The sequence below is a fragment of the Centrocercus urophasianus genome, unplaced genomic scaffold (assembly GCF_019232065.1).
Source record: "Centrocercus urophasianus isolate 14NV4802_14NV808 unplaced genomic scaffold, USGS_Curo_1.0 seq_12, whole genome shotgun sequence".
NCBI classification, from domain to species: Eukaryota; Metazoa; Chordata; class Aves; order Galliformes; family Phasianidae; genus Centrocercus; species Centrocercus urophasianus.
In genome coordinates this window covers 9,471,818-9,497,729 of record NW_024884364.1, presented here as the reverse complement: position 1 = coordinate 9,497,729, position 25,912 = coordinate 9,471,818, and the positions used below count along the sequence as shown (strand labels likewise).

Genomic DNA, 25,912 nt, shown 5'->3' with positions numbered 1-25,912 from the left:
AAACAAATAGGTTTTTGCATGAAGTATGTTTTCTCATAGCCAAGTTTTTACAAGTATGTTAAAATGTATCAAGTAACAATGTTTTTAAATAAGAATTAAGCAATGATGAATCAGATCTGTGAACAAAAGGAAACAGAGAAGCCTAAGTACACCATTAAATAATGATTTTATATATTAAAAAAAAAACTTTTATACTCAAGAATAGAATATATTAATTCTCAAATTGCAATTCCCACTGGAATTTGTTAAATATTTGTTTTTTTCTTGTTGAAAATAATGAGTTCTCTGCTGATTCTCTAGGGGGAATATGCAGTCTTTTGAACACTGTTTAGTAGTATTTGCTGACTCGAGTAAGAATTGCAGAATGTTGCATTCAACAGAAACGAGAAGAAAATCTGTGGAATATAGAGTGCTAATCTATATGTGGGAATTCTAAATTTGGCTACATCCTCATCAATTCTTGTGGTAACAATCTTTACCATATTATGTTAGGGGACATTCTGGCAACCACACGCAATTGTGAAAGAGAAGAACTATCTCTTGTGGAAGGTGTCTACTTCCATGCATTTTATATAAAACAACAAATATGAAGAAATACAGAAGTTTTTGAGGATAACCCTTAAATTACTTATTTTCTGACACAGAAAACAAGAGCTCTGATGAACTAGATAAGAAGAGAAAAAACATGAACACTACCTCTCCTAGTTGGAAGGGATCAAGCCCTTTGGATTCTGAGAAAAGGAAAAGAAGATTTAGTGGCCATATTTCTGATGATTGTAAAGAACACGTTCCAGAAAAATTGCTTCTACAGACTGTAAGTTGTGTTTAATTTTAATGTTTATGCTTGTGTGCATGTGTGTCCACGCTAAATGCACACAAGTGCTTCTGTAGCCGCAGTAGCAAGATCCAAAATATGAGAGTTGTACCAACCAATATTGTTACATTTTGGAGGGAAAGGACTTCAGTGGTGCATCGAGAAGTGTAAATGTAGGTTCTTCTGTTCACAATATCAGAATATGCTTGTTGTAGCAGAAAGGTCACAAAGGATGAAAGATGACGTTTCCTTCAGACCGGAGCATGGAGGAAAACAAAATTGGAAATAAGAAATCTAGGTACTTATGTTTCTTTTATGGATGGTATGGAACTGATTAGGAAATTTTGGTACAAGACTTGCAAAGTATACCTGGGGTTATGAAATTTTGTGGATGCCACGTTCCTTCCTCCTCCTCTGTTTATCATACCCTTCCCTAAAGTTTTATTCTTTTCAGTTTTTATTTTTTTCAGTCAATAAGATTTGGAGGGGGAAAAAAAAAAAAAAAAAAAAAGGAAGGAAAGGCTGACAGAATCAGTCAAGTAAATGTTATAGTTTCTATTTAAGCTTTTGAATATGATAAAGGTACATCTGTGATTTTCTGATTAAAAGCTCACAGAAGTAGGTAGTTGACCAAACCACACATTTGCGAAGTAACAAATGTTGCTGTTGCTTGGTCATTCATTGTCGAATACTGGGAGAGCAACTGAAAATCGGAAATAGTTTCTTGTTCAGCTTGAAGTGGTTTTAAGAAGGCTTTGAACAGGTTGTCTCCCCAATTTGTAGTAAGATTTGTTGTGTCCCCTGTGTAGTAAGAAATACAGGGCGGAAAAAAATTACGTCTTCAACTTTGACGGCAGTCTCCTTAAGCTATGATTATGTATTTTATGTAGAATGTAGCAAAGTCTCAATTATTACTAATCTGAACCATTGTAAGAAAGATTAAGGAATAAATAAATACCCTTTGATTCTTGTTTTCTAGAAAGAGCAAAGATTAAGTTCAACTTGCTCTTCTGGCTGCAGAATTCCTTGTGAGGATGAGCAAGATCGCAGATCTAACTTGGTGCAAGATTGCGTTGCTCAGACATTGGAGAGAAACTGTAAAGGCACTCCTACCAGTAAGCAATTAAGACCTGTTCACCGCTGTTCAGAGGAGGCAGGCTCAGAGTCTGCTTCCAGTAATTTGTCAGAAAAACAGCTGGCCACTAGTGTTTCACCTCGAGTTAGTACCATCAGGAAGATAAAGATGGACACATCACAGTACCTAAACAAGCTGAGGAACAGAATCTGCGGGAGTAATCGGCCACTCGTTTCAGCTGATCCAAGTATGTACTGTATCTGTGTTGCTGGGATTTATTATTGGCATGCTTAGGGACTCATTCATGACTGACTAGTTGAAATATATACAGCCAAAGATTGAGGACACATATTGTGTTGTTCACGATGCATTATGCAGGTCAGAGAACAGTGCCCAGTTCAGTCTCGCTGAATGCAGAGCATTTTGTACTTGATAAACAGAGCGGAGAGCAGGACTTTCAAATTCCAGTCTGTATTCTGCAGCTGACTTTGAACATTTAGAAAATCAATCTTGGACTTTTAATAATATTTGAATTGAATTGAGTAAAATATTTTTGTTGTTGTTGTTGAAGCAGGTATTTTGTCACTTCTCTCTTTTGGGAGTCAAGCAGTTTTGAAGAAGAGGTACGAAGTGATAGTAAAGATAGAAAACTTCTTACAGACACCTTCATACACACAGCCGTTGGCTGGCTGGGATAACATAGTTCAGAATTATATATTGGAAGAGAAAGAGCTTTTTGCTCATCTGAAATCTGCAATGAAGTATTCTCAAGTCTGGATCCTGTAGTATATGTATGTTTTTTACTCTTTAGTTGTCCTCTCCAGTGATGATGAAGACAGATCTTCTGAACCAAAGGATGAAGAAGGACTTTCTGAACCAAAATGCATGGAACAACTGCAGGATCGTATTACTGATGTTCAAGAAATAGACAAACAGTCTGATGACCATTTCTCTGAAAAGCTATTGGAAGATAATGTGGAAAGTCACACAGAACAGGTAGTGCAGTTTTTGAGCTATGTATTGTTATGTCAGAGTATTTATTTATTTGCTGTTTATTTTTTTCTTGCATGCTGTGGGACAACTGTGAAATAATTAGAGCAGATATGACTAGTCACAACCAAACAGTAGCTGTAGTACTTTTTTGCATAGTAGTTTCTCTTGTTTTCTGATCCTCTGTTCTAACTTTTGCTGCGTGGAAAAGTTAAAGCAACTCTCTGGACAGCAGAAAGAGGTGAGCTAAAGTTCCATTTCCTATGTGGCTAGCAGTGAAATTTGAATCTAAACCTAACAACAACAGTTGCCTCGTTTTGGACTTCATGAGTCTTGTTTTGCTTTGTTAGACCTGAATTTGGCATATATTTGTAATCCCAAAACAAGCCAGGAGAGTCATTATTGCGTTGTCTCACTAATGCATTGTTACTATAATAAGCATTGAATTGGATCTATACCTTTGATATCAAAAGGGGAGTATTTTCTGTTGCTCCATTGTTTGAGTTTTTGCTTGGGTACAGATGGCAAAGAGTCTGGGTTGTGTCTTGGCATTTGGAGATCAGAGTAAGATACTATTCAGCCCTTGAGGAGATAGTTGGTAATGACTGTGATAACATGTACTGTTTCTAATATGCAGTTTGTGAATAGGTTCTTAAAAACATAAAGAGAGGATATGTAAGACTACAGAATGGAAAGAATTCATTTAAAAAAGCTCATATACCCCCCTCCATTTTTTTTCCCCTCAGCTTTTAACAAAGTCAGATGAAGATAAATGTCCTTCCAACTTGCCTTCTGAAACAATACATAGTGAAGAGGTGAAGCCAGGATTAGATTTTGAATTTGAAAGCCTGTACATTGGGAATTTTAAATGGTCATCAACAGGTCCTGTTAGGGTAAGTTTGTCTATTATGGTTACATTTGAGAATATTTAAAAAACAAAATTCGGTTTAAATAAAGTCAGTGGAATTTAGTGTGGATGCACTTTTTGATTATCATTGCATCAAATTGCTTTGGCTGAAAGACATTTGTATGTTTGGATTGTTGTCAGTATGAAACTTTGTGTAGCTCTAGTTTTCAGAGGTAAAGATTCTGGTAAATGCTGTGGGACAGAAATCATTTTGGGGCAGTTTTTTTGTGAATTGTAACAGCAAATAATGGCTGTGGTGGAGTAGACGTCAATTAGAAATGAAATTAATTTTCTTGAAAATAATACAGACACTAGAATAAGATAAATATAGTTCACATGTATAATATGCATTAATCTTGCCATTTAAACAGAAAATTGTTTGTAGCTTCAGAGAGCTGTAAAATGATACTAGAAGCATTAATTGCATAGGTAATGTGCTTCTCAACAAAATGTAGAAATACAAGGGAAGGTGTACTTTAATTGTAGTACCAACTGTGGGAACTTATAAAGGTTTTTGAACAGGCTCATTGTATGTATAGAAAAGAAGAAATGTTGGAATACAAATGTCTTTTTTGTTTACAGTAAAACATTTTGAAATACTGTAGTTTGCAATAATAATAAAACAGCAGTTTTGTGCAGCAGTTCAAAATAATGACAAAATAATTCCAGAGATGAGTTGGAATAGAACACTTCTAGGTGGAAAGTTATCCTTGGGGGACAAACAAGTTTATTCTTTGTGTATACTGTAGTAAGGGAAGAGAAACCTCTTCTCTCAGCACATACTACACCCTTCAGTAAAAGTGATGCTAAAAACATTCTTTTTTTAGCCAAGTTTTTCTAACATAGTGACAATTTACATAGAAACTTTAAAGGCATTTAATTCAAAGATTAGTGCAAATATCAAGATCACATCCCAGTGTGGGCAGTTTACAGAGTGTCCTTTGTTCAACTAGTGCAGCTGACAGTCTTTATCAAAGGATATCTCCTTAAATTTATTTTAAGTGTTTTGTTTTTGTTTTTTTTTTTAAAGAATGTGATTGTAACTGTTTAAATTTGTAATATGCATTTAGGAATTTTGTTTTATGTGAAAAAGGCAAATCTTGAATTAGGCATATTATTTTAAGTTTATTTGATTATAAATAAGGGAGGATGTGGAGGTAATAAAACATTCAACTTATAAATGAATTCACTTTTTACGTTGTTTTTCAATCTCATTTCAGTTTATCACCAAGTGTATTACAATACCATTTCAAGGTAAGGCAAACTTATTTAGCCTTTCCTTTAAATTTAATCTTTAGAGTATTACATGATACTCAGCCTATAATTTTGTTGATAAAATGCATAATTGTTCACAAAGACACTGAATCACTTTTGAAATAAACATTTTTCAGTAAATGGAGGTAGGGATATCTGTAGTGTAAGCATTGATAACAGCTACTGTCTGTGCTTTTAAGGTGAACTAGTTTCAGTGGCCTTTTTTGTGCATTCCTGCCTATACAAAGTGTTGGACTGTATTAAATGTAACTATTTCATGTATTTCAAATGAATCCTTTCAAACCAGGGATTTTAGACCCTTAGGTTTATTAAAAATGTGTGAGTTGACTAAAGCAAAGAGGAACGTAACTGTAGATTTGCATTCATTCTGTTTTCCCAAGATGATGCATGGTTTACTGTATCTCACAGGAAAAGTTTTCTGAGCAGTTCTGGGTTGGATTGACTGAAAGAAAATAGGAAATTTGTGGTATTTTTGGTTTGATAACTTTGTTTTATGTAATTTAAATGGTTTCCCTTGTACCAGGATTTAAATATACAATTGCAGTTTTAATAAATTCGATTGTGTATTTATTTTAGTATGTAGTAACTCTAATTATCCATACTATGACGTGTTGTTTTCTCTTCTACAGCCATGAATAGTTAGTTACTTTAAATCCTGTTTTTTACAGTGGCACTTAATAAGAATGTTAAGCTGACTGTGGATACGTTGGATGTGAGAAGGTTTGGCTTGTGGAAAAATGATGGTGGCTGTTCTTCAACAACAATAATTTTCATTTGGTTGTCTGTGGATTATTTAGAAAAGATTGAAACCCAGTTAGGAAAACGTATTAGCAGAGAACCATGTGAGTACTCTTGCCTTAAATCCCAACATGAGTACAATGCACCTAAGCAGCAAATCCCTTCTATCCACAAGGTGCTCTGCCATCAATTTATCTGCATGGGGTTCACACCTGGACTAGAAGCTCGCCTGGGACAGCTCTGGAAAGAGCCTTGATGGGGATGTCCCTTTTTCCAAGTCTTCAGTTGGGGTTTTTGCCTGCCATTGTGCCTTGTGCTTCTGTGGGCTTGTGGAGTTGGGCTTCTGATGAACTGATGAACCCAGGAAGGATATTACTTAGTCTTCTCCTTCTGTTGTTTTTTTATGCTCCTTTGTGGGTGTGTAGATGAACTTTTGTCACACAGCAGTATCATTAATAATATCCATTCTTTCCTTTTTCCAGCCAAATCTAGTGAATTTATTTTTCTTGAACTGTCCCAACCACTCACAGAACAAGAAGTCGTCAGGCTCTCTGAATTAATTACAGAGATAAGCAAGAAAAACAGGGCACCAGATCTCCCTGAATTGTTGTCTTTGAAGCAAGCTTTACTCTTGTTTAAGGACTTGTCTCCTGAAGACAGCTCTTTTATAAGTTCCAGTGAGGATCTGCTAAAGCAATGTGCAACAAAAGAGAGTATCTCATTTGCTCAAGAGCCTACATTTCAGGTTAGCAAATAACTGTTGCTTGATTTATCACCAGTTGTTGGTGTTCACATATTCCACTCAGTGTTGGATCAGACCGGTGCAGAAAACACATTTTCTATATCTCCAGTTTAAAAAACCAAAAAAAAAAACCAAACAAAAAAACCCGCAACACAATTGTTTGCTATTTATTTCTTACAAAGGGGACAATTTGTGATAAACTAGATGATACGTGTGAAGGGATAACGTAGAGGGACCTCGTCAGTAAGTGACAAATGCTCAAGCTTTTGATTGACTTATGGCTGCATATGCTCAGACCATAGGGATTCCCTGCAGTTGTGGTGACCCCAGAGCAGCAAGCTAGGAGTTAGTCAAGTAAGAAGCAGCGGAGCCATTTATCAGTTGAACTAGAAGTGAATGGTTGCAGTAGAGAAGAAGCTGTGTATCTTTCCCATTCCAGAGACATCTTGACATTTCTTGGGCTGCTCTGCAGCTTCAAAAGCTGAATAATGTTTTGTGATACTTTTTATTTCCCTTTTTCTGGTAGAAACCAAAACCAAAAGTGGCCAGGCCCAGTTATGCCCTTGCGAATAAGCAGAACAGTGGTTGCTATTCTATCTCTCTATCCTCTGCACTGAATGAAGAATGGAAAGAAGTAGGAGAATCTGGAGCAGTTAAGAAGTATGTAATTTTCATTTTAAGTTAATTTTGGTGTTGTGTAATAGAATATAATATCACTAGATATAAATGTAGCTATTCAAAAGTGAACAGACAAGATGACTGTGTTACAGGATGAAGTAGAACCTCAAAAATCAGGAAATACCTAAACTGTAACTGCTAGGCCAGATCATAGATGTATCAGTGGGAGGATAGGGTTCTCATGACCTCTATCAGTGTCCATGTTCTTACTACAGCAAAATGAATGGTAATTTAAGCTGTGTCTTTTTTCTTTTTTTTTCCTTTAAACAGTGTTTTCTTTCACTGTTCTGTCCCATTTGATCTATGTATAACTAGTTTGTCATACATTTCACTAGTTATTACAGGACCTAGCTTAACGAAATACATTACAAAATGAGAACATGCAGATGTGTAATGCAGGTATCGTATATTTAGCATGGCAAATATTAGTTGGAATAAATTTTTCTTGAGAACTTGTTGTGAGAGTATATGCCCTAGTATTTTTCCTAATTTGTATAGCCATTTATCAATTACTTTTATGAAAAGAAAAAAGAAATGGAGGAAAAGGTAAAAGTAAAAAACTTCATTTTCAGAAGTTTTCTCAAAATTCTAGTGTGCAGTGCGGGACATAAACACTCTTGTAAATATTCTTACTATTGGGCTTAAAGAACTTTTGATGTGGTTAAAGATTCTGAGAACTTGCACTTCACCAGGTTTTCTAGAGAGTATTTTTCATATAGAATGACCATACAAAAGAAGTGTTGTGTAAAACGTGGTACTTTACTGTTATGACATGTTTTGTGTTTTCTAGTCTGATTGTTTATCCACCCCCACCTGCAAAAGGAGGACTTGGAGTCACAAGAGAGGACCTAAAATGCTTAGAATATGGAGAGTTTCTTAATGATGTCATCATTGATTTCTATCTTAAGTAAGTAATCAAGTAAGTCATTGTTTACAGTGAAATGATCAACAGTAATGTCATACTAAATGAGTATCAGTAGAAAGTTCATCTCAACTTTCATGTGTCTAACTTGTACAAGTCAAGTTGGCAATTTATACTACTGACCTGTTCTATTATTTTTGTAAATAAAGTATAACACTGTATAGTCTTATATTAGGCCTGGCTTTGTTGCAAGTCCTAGAAACATAGCTGTAAAAATAAGGGTAGCAACATTAATACTGGAGCACAAACCTGAGATAAAAGCATCTGCATTTTTAATAGCTGTTTGGCCTTTTCAGTCTGTAAACAATATAAAATAGAGTAGATAAAAAAACAAACAAACAAACAAAAAACAAAAACAATTGTGAAGACAACTGATATTAAACAATCTGAATATGCAAAGTCATTAAAATAATAGTTATTCTCTTGATCAGTAAAGATACTTTCTAGAAAGGGAGTATGTTGGTTGCCATCTTTTTTTCTTTGATAGATACCTGTTGTTGGAGAAGGCACCAAAACATCTTGCTGAGCGTACACACATTTTTAGCAGCTTCTTCTATAAATGCCTGACCAGGACAGAAAAATTCTCTGAGGAAGATCCCAAAGTTTCGTAAGTTCTTGTTAGATGGCATAATGAACTTAAGCAAACTATTTGTTATTATTGAGAAGTTTGCACATTTTCTTCAAATTAGCATGTAGAATGTTAATCAGTGTTCTTCAAATGACTAGTGGTTAAATTGTAAAGTTGTAATTCACAGTTGAAATATATTAAAATCTGTATGTTGTTCAAACAGTACAGGAATAAAAGTGTTAATACCTTTCCCTGTTTTTAGGAGTTTCGTCTTCTTCACTTTATACAGTTACTTATGGATTTTGATTTATTTTTATTATAGATTCAGAGTTTTGAAAGGCATGCATCATTTTAAGTGATGCATGTCCAAAAATATTTTTAGATTTACCACATATTTCATGTTGCACACTGATAATAAATTACTGTCCAAAGTTTCACTGAAAAAAAAATCTTACCATGTTTACACATACAAGTCTCAAAAATCCAAGAAATGGTGCTGCAGGGAATGTCTTTTTTTTTTTTTTAAACATCTTCTTTCTGATCCTGAATGTTTTGGAGTAGAGACAAAATTGTCCATGTTAAGAAAACTTAAATGCTTGTATAGGTGTTTTTCCAAGTTGCAAACATGTCCTCCCCTTTTATATTTCCAGCACTTCTCAATCACATAGCAGAGGATGTTAGCAGCAAGCCTTCACTGTCCTCTGCAGAGCTTCTCAGCAGCTTGGTTTTCCCTTCCTTGCTCCTTCTTTCCCTTTCCTCCCACATTGAAGTTATGATTCTTAATCATAGTTAATATACATAGAATGTAATTAAAATAGTGATGGGATTTTGCTTTCAGTTCACATTGATACAAAGCTTTTTGAACCATTAGTCTCCATTTTAACTTAATGATAATAAGAAACTGAAAATCTGAACTGACATTTCTTGTCATTTTATTCTTATTTTCCTAGAATCCTTTTACCATGCTTTATGTCTGTAGGCATAGAAATGAAATGTGATCCAACCATTAAAGCTCAGGACTGCAGGGAATTTGTGCTGTGGTTCTGACTTTGCTATCAGTTTGCAGGGATACCCTAGAAAAGGCATTTTTATGTTTATGCTTCTGAAATGAAGACTATTTCAATAGGTCCTCAAAAGAAACAGTGTGAAGTTGAACTCGTGGATGTTGTGAACTTCTGTAGATCTGCTTTTACAATAACAGATGCAATCTTTGCATTTGGTGTAGTAAATAATTAGTAGGTAAATACTTGTAGCAGGTCTTTCAAATCAATGGATAGTTTACCAGAAAGTTTAAGATGGTTCAGAAATGGTTTGTTATTTACTTGGGCATAATGTTTTACTAGTGGTTTTTTTTTTTTTTTTTCTTCCAAAAGAAAGATATGTCAAGAGCAAATGAAAAACCTGTTGAGGCATTAGGAATATGTAGGAATACTAAATCTGTATACATTACTCTTAGTGGACAAATCTTAATAGTAATTGTCATTTGGTTTTCAGAGTGGCACAAAGAAGACACAAGAGAGTAAGAACATGGACTCGTCACATAAACATCTTCAGTAAAGATTATATCTTCGTGCCTGTGAATGAGGAGTAAGTCTGTGTGTTTCAGACACCTTTTTTGATATTTAAAGATTTTAGTATTTGAATGTTGATTTTAAAGATTTATGGCTGGAGGCCATATGGCTGCTGGCTTGGGTGATTGGAAATGAACACATTAGATTTTGAAATAGCAGTGAGGTATGAAATGAGGAATTTTGAAGTCTCTTCAGAGGTTAATTTTCCTATTAATTAGTGCTGTTGTGAGTAAACTTTACATCTTTGTTCTTGGTTTTTCTGAAAATTGCTTTTATGTATTTCAAAATAAATTTCATATCGTTATGATGATTCTTGTGCAAGTAATGTTTCTATAAAGAGTCTCAGCAACTCACGGGGTTAATGGTAAAAGGAGAGTGGCAGAAGTAGCACTGGGACTGGGCCTGGCTGAATAACTGACCTGCACGTGGAAACTCCAGGAAAGCTGAATAGTAATTGAGAGCTACCATTGAATTCCTACAGGAAGACATAAAGGCAGAGCCATGTTTAACTTGCAACTGTATTCAAAGCTGGGATCACTGTCACCAATTATTTTATTACTATACAGTGGGGTGGGTGGTAAGAGAGAGCTATAAATTGCTGTGGAAGGAATTTATACTTATTTCTGCAGTTATGCCATAACGTAAAGAAAAAAGTGAGTCAGAGTGATGCCATGAAAGAACATTGCAACAGCAGTTATGTGTAATAGATTAGTTGTCCACAAGCTCTCAATGTTATAAAAGCTTCTTGTATCCTTTTCAGAACCAAATGTTACAGAATTTTGACATTTTTCCTCCCTTTCTCCTCACTGTTGGGCAGGTCTCATTGGTACATTGCAGTTATCTGTTTTCCTTGGTTAGAAGAAACTGTGTATGAAGACTGTCCTCATCAGAATTCATTTAATCTATCTCCACTTCAGTCAGAGAACAAGAGTGAGGACTCTGTAACTGGTTCAGTGTTGCCCTATCCTGAAGAAGAAATGGATGCAAACAGATTTTTTTCCTCCAAAGGTAGGTAACCTAAAAGAAAATTATCAGTTCATGTACAATTCTGATAGTTTATTAATCCTCGAAGGAGAGAAATAATGTCTGAAAAGCTATTTCTTAAGTTGTAGTATGTTTTTGTATTAGTATGCATAGCAAGGGCTACGCTGCATTCTTTTTTTCTTGCAACTCTGGAAAATAGTGGAAGAGAGGTAAAGCAGTGACTTATTTCCCATCATGAGTGAAATTTCTTGGATTTCATTAAGAATATTATCAGGGTGGGAAGCCCTCTAAATCTGCTATTTGACTATTTAGAAGGGAAGCAAAATTTATTTTTGAGTGCTCGTAATCATTAATTTGAAAATGAAAATGTTTGTTTCATTTTAAGGAATCTTTTTTTTTTTTTAATACTTACTACATTTGTTCTTTTGTACTAGGTGGCAACGAGTCTGCTGATTCTGCCTCAGTCCTGGATTCAGGTATTTCTAAAGTAAGTGCCTTGCTGTACTGAAAGATGAAATGTATTACTTTATTTCTGTACAAATGATTTTGTCATCTTTTTGCAGCAGCTGTCATTATTTATGTGGTCTGCATCCTATACAAGGCACTTTGAATTAGTCTGAAGTCCTCCTCTGCCTGTTTACATTCCTTATGCTATTGTTTCACATTTTGAAAGATTTCATATAGTTCTCTGTTTCTGAAAGGGAAGGCTCTGGCTTTTAATCTGTAAAGACTTTTGTTTTCATACTTGTACTTTTTGTAAGGTTAATTTTATTTTCTCTTCTCCAGATCTCCCTAAATAATTCCAAGAGGCAAATTTGTAAAAGGTATGTTTCTATGTTTCTATTTTTGTGTTAATGTTGTATCATTAAAGATCTTATAAAAAAAATTCCATGATGATTGATTCAGCTATTTGTTGTTATACACCTACAGCTGTAGGGACTTGTCTGTTTTCTTGCACATTTGTTTGGTTAATGATGCTCTTGTTAAGCTATATTTAAAAAAAAAAAAAAAAAAAAAATTGCTTTGGTAGTGTTGGTAATGAAATGACTTTGTTGTTGTTTGCAGGCCCTGTATACTGATCTTAGATTCTTTGAAGGCTGGTTCTGTGCAGAAGACAGTTCAGGTTTTGAGAGAGTAAGTGACAATAGTTTCCATTTATTAGAAAGAGATGCTGCTGGTTATATTTCTATGCTTAAAATACTTTTCTCTATGAAGATGTACCTCTCTGTTGCAAAAGGATTACTCATAAGCAGCCACAACCATTATTGTAACAGCAATATAGAGGTTTGTGCGAGAAGCATGTCTTTGTTTTGCAGCCTAAATGTAATATGAAAATTGGGAACTGGATGGTGAATTGACTTCCTTCTAAAGTTCAAAATAAGTAATACTAGTAAGGTATTTTAAATGAACATTTCAAAGTTTAAATGATACATTTTCCAGTGGACTGACCTTCATTTTTTTTAATGGAGCTTTCAGGATTCCTGTCTTAAATCCACAGCTAAGTATGTACAAAAAAAATACAAACTACACTGACGCTGTCTACAAGCATCATGTGTCAGGATACTAATATCAGGGTGGTATTATCTATTTTGAAAAGTGAGAGTAAAAAATATATTCAGTCTTTTATGTGAAAGGTATGCAAGTATTGGAAGAGTTCATGAAATTTGCAGTTCTTTCATGTACTCCTAATGACTTAAATAGCTATCACAACATTTTTTAAAAGTTGCTAATATTCATTCTTTGAAGATAAACAGAATTGATCTTTTTGTACTCTGTTGTATTCACTTCACTGAAAGAAGCAAAAATCTGTAAACCAGGTACTACACAAAAAAAGATAAATCCTTCATAAAACTGCAGTGGGAGTAAATGGAAATCAGTTAATTTTTTGACAGTATCGATTCCCTAGAGAGCGACCATGTTTTTTTGGGAAGAAGAATGAAATAGCATTTTTAATTTTTAAATCTCTGTTTAATATATATTGATGTAGAGATTTATGCTTTGAGCTACTCCCAGAGATAAAATTCCAGAGAGTGAGATTTCTTGGTGTTCAGTCACAGAGGTGTCACAAAAAGAAAAAAAAAAAATGATTTACTGAGATGTGAAGTTGGGAAAGCAGACAGTCATAACTTCAATTTGCAGTTACACAATGAAAGCAGAAATTTAAAGAAAACTGATACAAAGGTTCCGTAACTTATTCTTTCATAGAATGGTAGAATGGCCTGGGTTGAAAAGGACCACAATGATCATCTGGTTTCAACCCCCCTGCTATGTGCAGGGTCGCCAACCAGCAGACCAGGCTGCCCAGAGCCACATCCAGCCTGGCCTTGAATGCCTCCAGGGATGGGGCATCCACAGCCTCCTTGGGCAACCTGTTCAGTGCGTCACCACCTCTGTGTGAAAAACTTCCTCCTAGTATCTAACCTAAAACTCCTTGTCTTAGTTTATTTTTCCCTAAGTTCATTTTCACTATGCTTTGAGTAGTGTTCAAATCCAAATAAATTAAAGCCTACAGTCATAAGTCCTTTTCTAGTACTTACGAATGCACTGAATGCTCTGTCTTTGAATTCTGTTTTATGTTTGGTTACTATTCACAGGTGCCATTTTTTTTCAAAATTTGTTTTGAGTGTTTTATATGTATTTTTATTGTCAGAATTACAAGGCCTTGTGGAAATCAAACTGAGGTCTGACTTAGTGTGTGTAGTTTTTTTTTTTTTTTTTACTCCCTGAAGTCAGACATTTATTTTCCAGAAATGTTCAGTGTTTGCAACCATAACTGAAGTCAACAGAAAGGCATAGCCTTAGTAAAATCCAGAAAAAATCCATCTATTACCTTTCCTTTGTTCCATGACTGTGTGATCTTGTCATAAAACGATATCAAATTAGTGAGAGGGAATTTTTTTGTGTCCCATCTGTGTTGATGGGACTTGATGACTTGTTATTTTTGAATGCCTTTTGGTGACACACAGGATAATCTCTTCAATAATTTTTTCAGTTACTGAAGTTAAACTAATGGGTTTGTGATTTCAAGTGTCTTCTCTTTTACCCTTCTTGTAAACTGGAACAATATTGGCTAGTTTCCAGTCAGAAGAGACCTCTCCAGACTGCCAAGATCTTTGATAGATAGTTGAGAGGAGTCATGGTTCATTACAGTTTTAATATCAGCAAATAGTCACTGCTCCCCCAGCTTACAGGACTGGGCAACGAAAAGCCTGTAATTATTAAAGACCAAGGCTATCAAAATATTCAATGCCTCTGCCTTTTTCATTATCTCTATTTGTCAAATGCCTAGCCAGTAACATTCCAATATTTTCCTTAGTATTTTTCTTGCTATTAGCATACCATTGAAAGGATTATTTTTGTTATCTGAAACATTATTGGCCAAATTTAACTCTAGTTGAACTTTAGCCTTTCATGTTTTCTTCCTGCAAATGCAAACTGCAGCTTTGTAATTTTCCTATGTAACCTGACCTTGCTTAAAGATCTGAATCTGACCTTGTCAGATACTTGTGCCTTCAATCCCACGTTCAAAATCAGTAGTCAGTTCAGAAAGTGAAATCAGTGAGTTGCTACTGAAGCAAGAGAACAATAAAAAAACTGGTAACAAGTAAGTCGTAATCATTAAAGAAATGATCCTTTAAGTTTTTTAACAGGTTTTCCAATGCTTTATACCCTAATGGGCTGCAAGGGTTATAATGGTGTAATTACAGCTGAAGTTCAAAAAGTGAACTTTAAACTTTAGTAGCTTTCTAAATTTTACAAATTCTAATTTTTTTAAGGTAGAAAAGCACTGTTGGCTTTTTTGGATGAACACAATAAAATCTGGGAAATATCACTTGAATTCCTCCTGGAGCTCAGATTTAAAAATGACCTAATATCCTAATATCTTGAATAAACTCAATGCAGATGATGATAATGATTATTATTTTTAAATAATTTCACAAAGCATCTTTTTTACTTTGCTTATGGTATATTATATGATGGAACTGAATCTGTGTAAGGTAGAAAATTGGATAGTGGGAATTTTGTTATTTGTATGAACTTATTTTACAGATTCTGTGAAATAAATTGGCTAAGGCTATCTTAACATTTTGTCCAGCTACAGAACAATATTGAGAAGCATCTAAAAACGCATTGAGCTTGAGAGATATTCGGTTTATTTCTCGAATATTAATCTATTTGCTTTCTTTTATAGGTATCTTGAAGTAGAATGGGAAGCTAAACGAAAAACACATCGTGAATTCAGTAAATCAACGATGGTTGACTTTTATCCAAGAGTGCCTAAGCAAGATAACAGTAGCGACTGTGGGGTGTATTTGCTACAATATGTGGAAAGCTTCTTCCAGGTACTAAAAGCTTTTCCAAATCCCCTGTCTCTCTCCAATTTGTAGGAGGGAGATGAGGTTCTTTTAATATCTATATACCCGGCGTGAGATTAAGAAACAACGGTTCATATGTTGTTGCATCCAGTTTATTACTAAGACCTAATCAGGGAGACAGGGAAGGGAAGGAGGGCAATAGAAAAGATGGAAAAAAAGCAGGAGTTGTGTAAAGCAGGGAGAGTCACCAGCAGGATCCAGCAGCAGTCCCGTTGCATGGCGTTTGAAGGTCCCAGGCAGACGCAGCAGAGGGACGAGGAGGAGCAGCGAGGCCGGCCTTGGGCAGCAGGCAGGTAGACGAAGAAGTCGAGGAGCCAATCCTTGAAGCTGCAGCAGTGCTCAGGCAGCAGGCACAGGAGAGTTCGACAGCATGCAGGAGTCACTCACGAGGAATCTGATCATCAGGAATCCTTCTTCTTCTTCAGGAGGGATCTGCTGCCAGAAACCTCTGTTCTTCTTCGTGAGGAATCTGTTGTCAGAAATCCTATCCTCATGGTTTTCAGTTCCTTTTTTATCCTCCTTGTTCTCCTGCCTACGTGACAAGAATGGGCCTTCAGCAGGAGTCATTGAGTACCCCCTGAGATGGCCATCATTCTGAGATAAGTCCACACAAAGGAGCTCTTCACAGCTATTTAGCTGCAGCTCATCTCACTCTCGTTGCCCCTGGCCTCCTCCATCTGCGTCTCCCAGACAAAGGATCTCACAGCCTTTGCCTAGGACTTGCCTGGACTTGTTCATGTGTGTCCTTCAGACAAAGGATTTCACAGTCCTTGCTCGGGACTTGAACAAGTCCAGCTGTGTCCCCAGCAAGCTTTGAGACACAGACGTTAACAGAGTAATATCTTACACCACCCCGTGACTCAAAGGTTGCTTTAAAATGGGACACAGATGATCCACGATGGTGAGAAAAGGATAGTAAGCATAAAGGTAAAGGAGGGAAGGGGGCAAGGAATCAAATATATAATATAATCATTACAAAAGATTTCTCAGGCTGCGCCCTGATGTACTTGACTTCCCCATCAGTAGAGGAGTTTACAAACTACATAGGTGATACAACATACAACACCTCATTCCAAGGAGGGAGAGGAGGTTCTTTTATTATCTATATACCTGGCGTGAGATTAAGAAGCAACGGTTCAAATGTTGGTCCGACCAGTTTATTACAAATCTTAATCAGGGAAATGGGGAAGGGGAGGACGGACACTATTATGATTAGGGTAATGGGGAAGGGAAGGAGGGCGATAGAAAAGATAGAAAAGAAGAAGCAAGAAGTCTTTATAGGCAGCAAGAGGGAGATAGTCATCACCATGGATCCAGCGTTAGTAGTTCCGTCTTTGATCCTCTGTAGTGGTGGGTCGTCGGGCATTGTTGTTCTATTGACGGCGACGACGACCAAGGCAATGATGGCCCCTTTTCAATAGTTTCAGAATGGTCGAGTCAGCTGTCTTTGGAGTGACAGCTCAAATCCAAAGTGGTTGAGTCAGCTCTCCTTTGAGTGGCAGCTTCTGGCTCTGGGATCTCAGCAGAAGCTCCTTTGTTCCCATCTTCTGCGCCTTGCCAGCAGATAAGAGGGAGCAGGGATGCTCATCTGCATCCTGTTTCTCACAGAACATGATGGTATCGTTCCCCAATTTTCCCATACCTAGCTGGAGCTGTTTAGTCGCAGGCCAGATCTTCCGCCACTGAACACTCCTGAGCACTCTCATCTGCTCTTCTACAGAGCAAGCAGCTCTGGAGGAAGGGGCTTGCAAATGTTCCCAAAGCGATATCGATTGTCACACAGTTAGCACCCATTAGTTGCCTCCTCAACAAATCACTCAGAGTCTTGTCACAAGAAATACCTCAGGAAGCAAGCTTTGAACCAAAAAACAAAGAAGGATTCTCACATCCCCAAAATCACCTCAAACCATAAACTGCTATTTCTGAGAGAAATGCCCAGGCAGAAAACCTGTGTTGCTTAGTGTCTAACGTTGTCTAAGGTATTTGAGGAAGAGAACATAAAATCTGTTCTTTGTGTTGTGTCAGGAGGTCTTTGTGTCTGGAACACAGATGATTTCTCTGGGTTTCTTAGGCAGGCATTTCTAACCTTGTGGTTTAATATTGCATTTATTAACACATTCAATGTCTGCAGCTGTAAGGATATCTTTGGATCCTATGTAGCTTATGCTTTTCTGACCTACTGATGGTGCAAAGACATGTTTTCTGTGCAGGTCCTCACTTCTTGTTGCCTTTCAAACTTTGTTCAGCTTTTCCTTTGGCCTTTGAATGTCACTGTGCAGGCAGCAGGTTCTGCAAAGAGATGGAAGTAGGATCCTTAAGAGACAATGCACAAAGCTTAGGGAATCTCTCTTACATGTTCAGTACATACTTCTAAATATCATCTTCTTGATCTTCCTCATGACCTGCTCTAGCAGCTCTGTGCCTTTCTTAAGTTGTGGGCCCAGGACTGAGCACAGTTCTTCAGGTGGGATCTCATGAGAGCTGAGTAGAGGGAGAGAATCGCCTCCTGATCTGCTAGCTAGCTTTCTTTTGCAATCCAGGGTATGGTTGGTTTTCTGAGCTGCAACTTCCCTTTATCAGTTCATGTCAAGCTTTTCATCCCCTAGTACTCTTAAGTTCAACAAAAGGCTGCCCTCTGTCCACTCATCGCCCAGTGTGCAATCATGTGAATGACCTTGCACCTAACCTAGTTGAATGACAATTTGTTTGCATGGACCCACCTCTTGAGTCTGTTGGAGTCCCTCTTGATGGCATTGTCCCTCCAACATCCCACGGCACTTCTCAGCTTGGTGTCATCTGCAAAATTCCTGAGGGTGCACTAAATCCCACTGTCCACATCACTGACAAAAATGTTAAATAATATCAGTCCCAGTACCAACTCTTGAAGAACACCACTTATTGCTTGTCTCCACTTGGACAGTGAGCTGTTGACCACAACTCTTTGAATGCAGCTACTCAGCCAATTCTTTATTCACCAAATATTCCATCTATCATATCCATGTCTCATCAGGTTAGAGTGAAAGATCTAATGTGGGGCTGTCTGCTCTATTTGGTCTTCCTTAAGTAGGGAGTTTGGACTAGGTGACCTCCAGAAGTCCCTTCCAGCCTCATCCATTCAGTGATTTTGTGATAGGTAGGTAGAAGATGAATTTATTTATTTTTCTTTTTTTTACCAGTGTTCTGAATTGCACATTCTCTAACAATATGGAAGCAAGGTCAGGGTGAGGTATTTTTTTGTTTGTGCTAAACATACCAGGACTCACAGGCCATTCTCACTTTGCTTTTTTGAATTTACCACAACTCTTTATTCACAGGAAGGGGAAGGTGAAAAATAGGCATGGCAAAAGAACGATGAGGGGAGGAAGAAAAAAAACTTTGGCAGTTAATAGGTAGTGTTGTGATCTTGTTGCCAGAGCTAGCAATATCTCAGCAATATCTCTGAATTTGCCTTCCTCTTTTGGTCCAAATTCTCCCATCTCTGTGTCCTACTAGAATTGCTGGCAGTACTCTTGTTTCTTTGTTTTCTTCTGTCAGACAGGCCAGCTCATGACAATAAAAAATTTGCCTAAGATTTGCTTGCTTGACTGCAGTATCATTCCACATAGTGTGATCCTACGTGTGTGTTTTTTGACTGAAGTGCACCTGCTTCCTGTTAAATATCAAGAGCATGTCTAACTGCATTGAGAGTATGTAGAATCAGCATTGAATATGAGCTTATATTAAAGTATCTTTAAGAGGAAGTAGTGATAATCTGTTTTTTGTTTAGTAGCTCATGTTATGTATGACTGTAATTATAGTGGAGGAACTAGAATTTAACTTATATCTTGACAACTATATCTCTTGATAACTTATTTATGTATGCTAGGTCTCAGCAGTATGGAAGGTTTTGGAATTCTTTTTGAAGGTTGTAATGGGAAATTTGTGCTGCAAATCTTCTTGTTTTTATTTCTTTCTCTTTTTACCAGAATCCCATAGTTGACTTTGAACAGCCAGTGCATCTGGAGAAGTGGTTTCCTCGTCAGCTGATTAGAAGCAAAAGAGAAGAAATCCAAGACCTGATCTTGCAATTGCACTTTCAACAGCTCAGAGGCAGCAGAAGCTAGTAAATCCTATCTACCAGAACTGGCAAAGATCTGTCTATCCATATAGGTATAAAGTACCTGGAACTCTGCTTCGCAGCATTTTGGCTCTGCCTCACTTGCGAGAAAGAAAAAAAAATTTTTTTTTTTTTGTTTGTTCATTATGTATTTATGTAAGCAATTATTTTACTTAGGGTTCATTGATGATAGAATGCCATTGGAGGGGGGAGGGTTGTAGATAAGTGTAAATATGTAAGTTACAGCTAATACACATGACTTGCTAATTGATTTTTTTAACTTGGAATATGAAAATGTGTACAGGTATGTGCAACAAAGATGTAAAAATATTTTGATCTTTTGGAGCCTGTTCTTTACAATTCTATATAAACTTTACAGAGTTGGATGAGCACATAGGAGTCAGGTCCAAAGATGGATTTTTGACCTGTTACTGTGTCTCTTTCTACTCTGCAGTTCATACAGATAGAATGAATACTATGTATTGTTTTAATTTAAGGATATAATATTGATTCTCTTTAGAGATTTTTTTGTTGCTGTTGTTCTGTTTTGTTTCTGACAATATACAGAAATAGTTTGCATTTATCAGAATATTCTGCTGGGATTTGACACTTCTGGGTTTTAATTTTTTTCCTCCCTACATTTCCATCATAAAAATTTATTTGCTTGACAGTGAATCTTGAAATCTTTTGAAGTCAGAAGTGGGCTCTTCTGAATGTCCTTTATGATAACTCTTTTCTTGTCAGATTTTAGAAATCTTGCTCTCAAAATACATGCTGGTACAGTATATGTAGGCAATAGATTTTTCTCCTAATTAGTTTATTTTTGGGAGTTACTCCTGTGAGTCTTAAAGGCACCATTTGCATTAGAAAAGCAAGTAGGTTGTGGCTCAATAAGATTGAGGTATTTGAGAAATACGCATGTTTTCATTTAGAAAGGATGTGGCTCTATGCAATATGTCTTTAAGACATGTTGCTTCTATGTAAGACATACAGAATTTATACTTTTCTTGGGAGAATTGAGTAAAGGCGCCCAAATATTTGAGTGTTTGAACTCAGGACTTGATTTGATAAACTCGCGCAAGTTTATCATGGTCTGTATGTATATTTATTTAGTTTTTCTCAGACTGTTGTCGTGGAAAACTTTAATAACGTTTTGGTATGCACACACTTTTTCCTGTGGTTATTACACGATAGGTGGTGGCTGTTTTGAGTTTTGATGGTGGCTTTCTCCTATTACCCACAGTAAGTTACTTAAATGTCACAGTACTCCCAGAAGAACCGTGTTGCAGATAACCACCAAAGCCATTTGTATAGTAAGTATATCTGCAAAGCCAGAGGTCTCAAAGGAGGTAGGTTAAAAAATCCAAGTGAAAATTGAGGGCATCCCAAAGATGTGGACAAATTTGTAGTGTGGCAGAATTCTCAGGGCCCCTTTCTTCAAGGCAACTCTGACACCTCGCATTTGGAAAATCCAGTCATTACTGCAGGTTCTACGCAGTCATCCAGAAAACCTGACAAAAAACTGTTGTTTCTCAAACTAGGAAGCATTCTTTCTGAAGAGCAGAAACAATTTCAGAACATAATTTGCTGAGTGCAGTTACTTTTTGTGTAACTGTGGGCAGCCTAGTGCACTTGCCTTGATTTTTTGTTTTTTTTTCATTTCTAGTTCAGCTCAGTAGTTTATCGCGACTCCCACCAATGTCTGTCACTCTCGTCACAGAAATTTGTATGACTTTTATCCCACAAACCTCATCACCACCATTTCTCACTCCCAGGGATAATCTTTGTATTTATTGTAAGAGATAAATTATAAAATGCAGGAATGTGTGCTTTTTCTCCACACCTTTTTAATGGATGAAATATTTTCAGTGTTCCTTTATTAAGAATACTTCAGACTTTTTCTTACATTAAAATTGGTTTATATCATAAAACAATATTTATTCTCTTTTAGATTAACTGGTTTATACGTAGATATTTAAAAGTAAAAGATATGTATAAACTTTTCTAAATTGGTTTTATAACAGCAAAGGATTGACTTTGTAGGCTAATGTTAACAATGTGCTATGGGGATGCCGATACATTTGATAATAAAAACCTCCAGAAGTTACCAAACGTGATTGTCATCATTCTTTTTGCTTCTGCCACAAAGAACCAGCGAGCTAAATACGAGATAATCCATCTTACAGCATTTAAGGTATGTCCTCAGTATGTCTCTTCTAACTCAATTTTTGGTCAAAGCAATTAATTGTTGTTCTTCAGTCTTTAAAAACACATGCAGTTAAATTGTAGCTTCTTGGGGCAAGGAAGACTACTTTTTGAATCAGCAACCTTACAGCTTTCTCTAGTTAGGCTTAATAGTGTTGACAACCTGAGTGACCAGCCTGGAAAATTCCTGAGTCAGGCAGCTGCAGTCCACCCTGTTCCAGCCATATGCATGTAACACGTGGTGAATGCTAGGAAATGTTTGTGGATTAAGTTCCTTTATCTATCTACCTATTTACATATATATACATATGTATATATGTGTATAAAATAAACTCTCCAGAGATAACTTATAGTAGCATTCTTCTATATAGGGTTATCAGACTGGCTCAGGGATCTTTCTGTGTATCTTCTGCATCTCCATTTCCCTTATCAATCCCTGTTTAACTTAAATGGTGGAGTGGTGTTTTGCATCAAAGCAAACCAATCTTTATAAGGCCCTTTAACCTGCATTCTGCAATTTGGTATCAAGGCATAGAATTGTACTTATGACATGCTAAACGTGAAAGAAACTGATACGTTCTGGCTCTGTGGGACTTGAAACTGGCTTCCGTAAGGAAATCTGAGTCATGGAGATTGGTGCAGAGTACTGTTGACAAGAAACAAGATAAATAACTTGTAGGAGTTAAATCCTCCAAGAAAAAAAAATTAAAACCAAACACCAGAGGAATGAACCATGACAAAGTGAGTGTGCTTTAAAAATTATCTGCGGTCATCTGTGATTGATCTCTGGCAGACACAGCTTCACAGCGATCTCTCTCTTCTTTTTGGGACACACATCCTAGGATGTAACCCTGAAATGAGGTTGCAATACTCAGTAATTACCATACCTTACAAAATAGCGAAGACTCAAAAGTCAAAGTGATAGCTCTCTGGACTGTGACAAGGAAATGCAAAATTACTTTCTGCAATTTCTTCTGAAGAAAAAGGTCTCTTAGGTTTCTAGCTTTAAAAAGCGAGGATTGTGGAATGAAACATGGAAGATCTTGAAAGGACAGAGAATTCTTCCATTAATGATTAAATAAAACCAAGACCAATGGCAATAAATCTGTCCATTCTAACTGGAATCGGAAACTGTTCAAAGATGAAGCATAGGCACCAGGGTCGTCTTTTACTGTTGAACAAGGTAAGATGTAGTCACCTGAGGAACAGTTCAGAAAAGGAGGAATATATTCACATTACACATCATAGACAGAGCAAATAATAAAGTGTCTGATTAATTTGATCAGTCTCTCTGATGCTTCTGGTCTAAGTGCTTTACAGTAGTACATGATGGAAGAAGTGGCAGAATGATAGGCTGTCCTGGGCTGATACATTGGAAGGCAAAGAGCCTCGGGCCTTGCTTAATGCATAATAATACAGAAAATAAGAAAACTTCTCAGGAAAGCTTTTTATTGGGTTTCATATCCTTACGCTCATGCATTCTGAGAATTTTCTCTAAGTTATAGTGCATTCTTGAGGTGAGAGAACCTTTGCCTTTGTAGCTTTGTAAGCTGTTTCTTGTCTCTGCATTTTTGCAGGTTAATGGAAGGAAGGCAGTCATGGCAGTGAAAGCTCCTGTGTCTGCAGAGGATGAAAAAAAATCTGGTCTGTGTTTCTGAATCTAGCATTGTAGTATAGGCACCCAAACTGGCCTCAGAAGTCATTCTCTTTGCCTAGAGGTGCTCAATAGGTGTGCCTCAGCTCCCCAAGGCTGTTCAAGATGCAGCTTCAGAGTGCTGCACAGCTCACTTGCTGCCGCCAGCTGTGTAGTTACATTGACAGAGCCAGCTGAGATGACGAGTGCTGGCCTGAGAGATCCAAAGTGTCTGGGAGGCTGGCAGAACAGCTCAGCGGTTCAATTTAAAGTGCAGTTCAGCAGTTTCGTGGGGGGAAAAAAAAAAAAAAAAAAATGGAAAAAAGAGAAGTGTTTGTTGTTTTGAAAATACCAACTGGAGTCTGATACGTGTCAGAAGACAGAATGAATAAAGGGTGGTTTTCTTTGATTCCCGTGAGTGTCCTGTTTGTAATACCTGGGATGATCAAACCAGTGAGCAGCGAGTCCTGAGCAGTGCCACCTATGAGGCAGCCCCAAGACGATTTTTCTTGTGGTCTGACCTCTGCCTGCCATTGCGGGCTGGCTTCCATACACGTCTCTTCACTGAGCTGACCCCTGGAGAGGAGGGGAGCTAAGAGTGCTGCTGTTTTTCTGCACTCTCTGTCCTTTACGCAGCTCTCCTTAACCCACCGTTTCTCCAGTTATCAGCACAAATCTGTTCTTAATGCTCATCTCAGATTACGTCTGAGCAGAGATGAAAGAATCGCCATTTGCCCAGGTTTTATCCTGGGATGTGAAGGGCAGTAGTATGGCAGCAGACCTTCTGCTTTAGATCAGACTCAAGCAGCAGGACCTTGTTGCCTCTGTCACCAGCATGACACCCACAGAATGACTGTTTCACTCTTATCTCTGTGCTCATCAGTGCTACAAGCAAGTCAGTGTGTTCTTAGGTACATATATGAGTAGAGGAAGAAGGCAAAGCTCATGGAGACCTTCCACTGGAGAGTAGTGTGCTCGCACTGATACTGTGGTCAGTATGACTTTTAAAAACAGACAGAAATTGAAGAGCCTGTGAAAATACGTGGTTAATTAAGTGTGAAAGGTGTGTCCTTGTTTGGACTGTCTGTTAATGGTATGACAAGCTCCAGTAAAGAGCTTAGCTGGCCAGATTAAAATTAAAAAATTGTCTCAGTCCATCTGCCAGCTCTGAGGCGTTTACTTCGTCACCTTTCCTTGTTTCTTCATTGGAGTGGAATACTCTCTTTGAAAAGATAATTTCCAGGATGTCTTGTTTGACTTTTTTAACCTGATGTTTTTTCTTCCAAAGATAACTTTGCGTGACGTCAAGGCATTTTCAAGAAGGGCAATGCTCTTGCTTGGCTCAAGGATACGTTAAAGGCAACGGCTCTTTTGCTGAAAAGGATTTTCTTTTTTTCTTGCGTATTGGCTTTTGGACACGAATAAAATGTTTGCTTTCCTTTGGAAAATCTCTCTCTGCCTCTTGGTTTCAGAAGTGATTACAGGAGACCTTCAAGCAGGTAATGCAGATATCTTTCTTCTTTATATTCTTGTTTTCTGGGTTTTGCCTATAATGGTATGTAGAAAAAAAATGCCTCTCTGCCTTAATTAAAATGAAGGAGGCTAATACAAAGAAACATTTGGTCAAATCTGTGTTGTGATACCAGTGTTTTAAATATGGAGTGATTTACGAGAAAGATTTACTGTTGTTTTAAAAGTAGAATGTAGGCATGGGGTGCAAAGGTTTTCCAACTTTAAAAGACATCAAACACTGATCAGCAAGCTTTTCCACATGATGCTTTTTTTCTTTAGTAAATTTGTATTAGATAACAAAATATATGGCCTCTATTTGGTCAATGAAAATGTGTCAGTTTGGGTAAAGATCGGTGTTTTGCCTTAGTGACCTTATTTGTTCCCTTCTCCCTCCAATGTATCATCTACAGGTGGCCTTCTGCTCTAGAGCTATTATTAGTGTACCATTAAAATAGCCATGATCTTTATCCTTCAGTCATCAAAGTCAGAAATGCTATTGACTTTAAAGTTTCAGAATAAATTTACAATCTGTGGGGAAAAAAATGCCATAAAGCAGTTACTATTCTTTCAGTAACTAGTTATTCATTTTGATTCTTCTTCAATTGTTTTCTGGGGAAACAGTGAAAGAAAAAGACTGAATTAACTAATTTCAGATAAGCTGCCTGTCAAGGTTGGAGAATGACAGTCAGACTAAAATCAAATAGATGCATTCTCTCCTTAGCTGTAAGGTGGTGTTTTTTGTTTTGTTTTGTTTTTTTCTGGAGGGATGTGGAACAACTCAGAGAAAACTTTTTTTTTTTTTTTTTTTTTTTTTTTTTTTTTTTTT

The 25,912-nt window shown here is 36.9% G+C and overlaps 2 protein-coding genes across 13 annotated transcripts in view; both read left to right on the top strand.

The window, feature by feature from the left end:
* SENP7 (SUMO specific peptidase 7) overlaps positions 1-21,848 on the top strand; it is a 42,803-nt gene extending 20,955 nt beyond the window's left edge. For 11 of the 12 annotated variants that reach the window (XM_042810142.1, XM_042810149.1, XM_042810148.1 and 8 more), the window contains 17 exons: positions 645-814; positions 1,794-2,136; positions 2,701-2,885; positions 3,626-3,772; positions 5,007-5,040; positions 5,730-5,903; positions 6,282-6,544; positions 7,068-7,201; positions 8,010-8,126; positions 8,629-8,748; positions 10,204-10,296; positions 11,098-11,288; positions 11,699-11,751; positions 12,051-12,088; positions 12,330-12,398; positions 15,457-15,607; positions 19,606-21,848. In XM_042810142.1, the coding sequence (XP_042666076.1) occupies positions 645-814; positions 1,794-2,136; positions 2,701-2,885; positions 3,626-3,772; positions 5,007-5,040; positions 5,730-5,903; positions 6,282-6,544; positions 7,068-7,201; positions 8,010-8,126; positions 8,629-8,748; positions 10,204-10,296; positions 11,098-11,288; positions 11,699-11,751; positions 12,051-12,088; positions 12,330-12,398; positions 15,457-15,607; positions 19,606-19,743 (2,420 nt within the window). In that variant the 3' untranslated portion in view covers positions 19,744-21,848. The remainder of the gene's footprint in view (positions 1-644; positions 815-1,793; positions 2,137-2,700; positions 2,886-3,625; positions 3,773-5,006; positions 5,041-5,729; positions 5,904-6,281; positions 6,545-7,067; positions 7,202-8,009; positions 8,127-8,628; positions 8,749-10,203; positions 10,297-11,097; positions 11,289-11,698; positions 11,752-12,050; positions 12,089-12,329; positions 12,399-15,456; positions 15,608-19,605) is intronic. The other variant, XM_042810146.1, reaches the window with a different exon arrangement.
* Positions 21,849-23,545: 1,697 nt separating this feature from the next.
* Positions 23,546-25,912, top strand: part of IMPG2 (interphotoreceptor matrix proteoglycan 2) — a 52,974-nt gene continuing 50,607 nt past the window's right edge. Inside the window, exons 1-2 of the mRNA XM_042810789.1 lie at positions 23,546-23,585; positions 24,863-25,073. Of these exons, the coding sequence (XP_042666723.1) occupies positions 25,001-25,073 (73 nt within the window). The 5' untranslated portion in view covers positions 23,546-23,585; positions 24,863-25,000. The remainder of the gene's footprint in view (positions 23,586-24,862; positions 25,074-25,912) is intronic.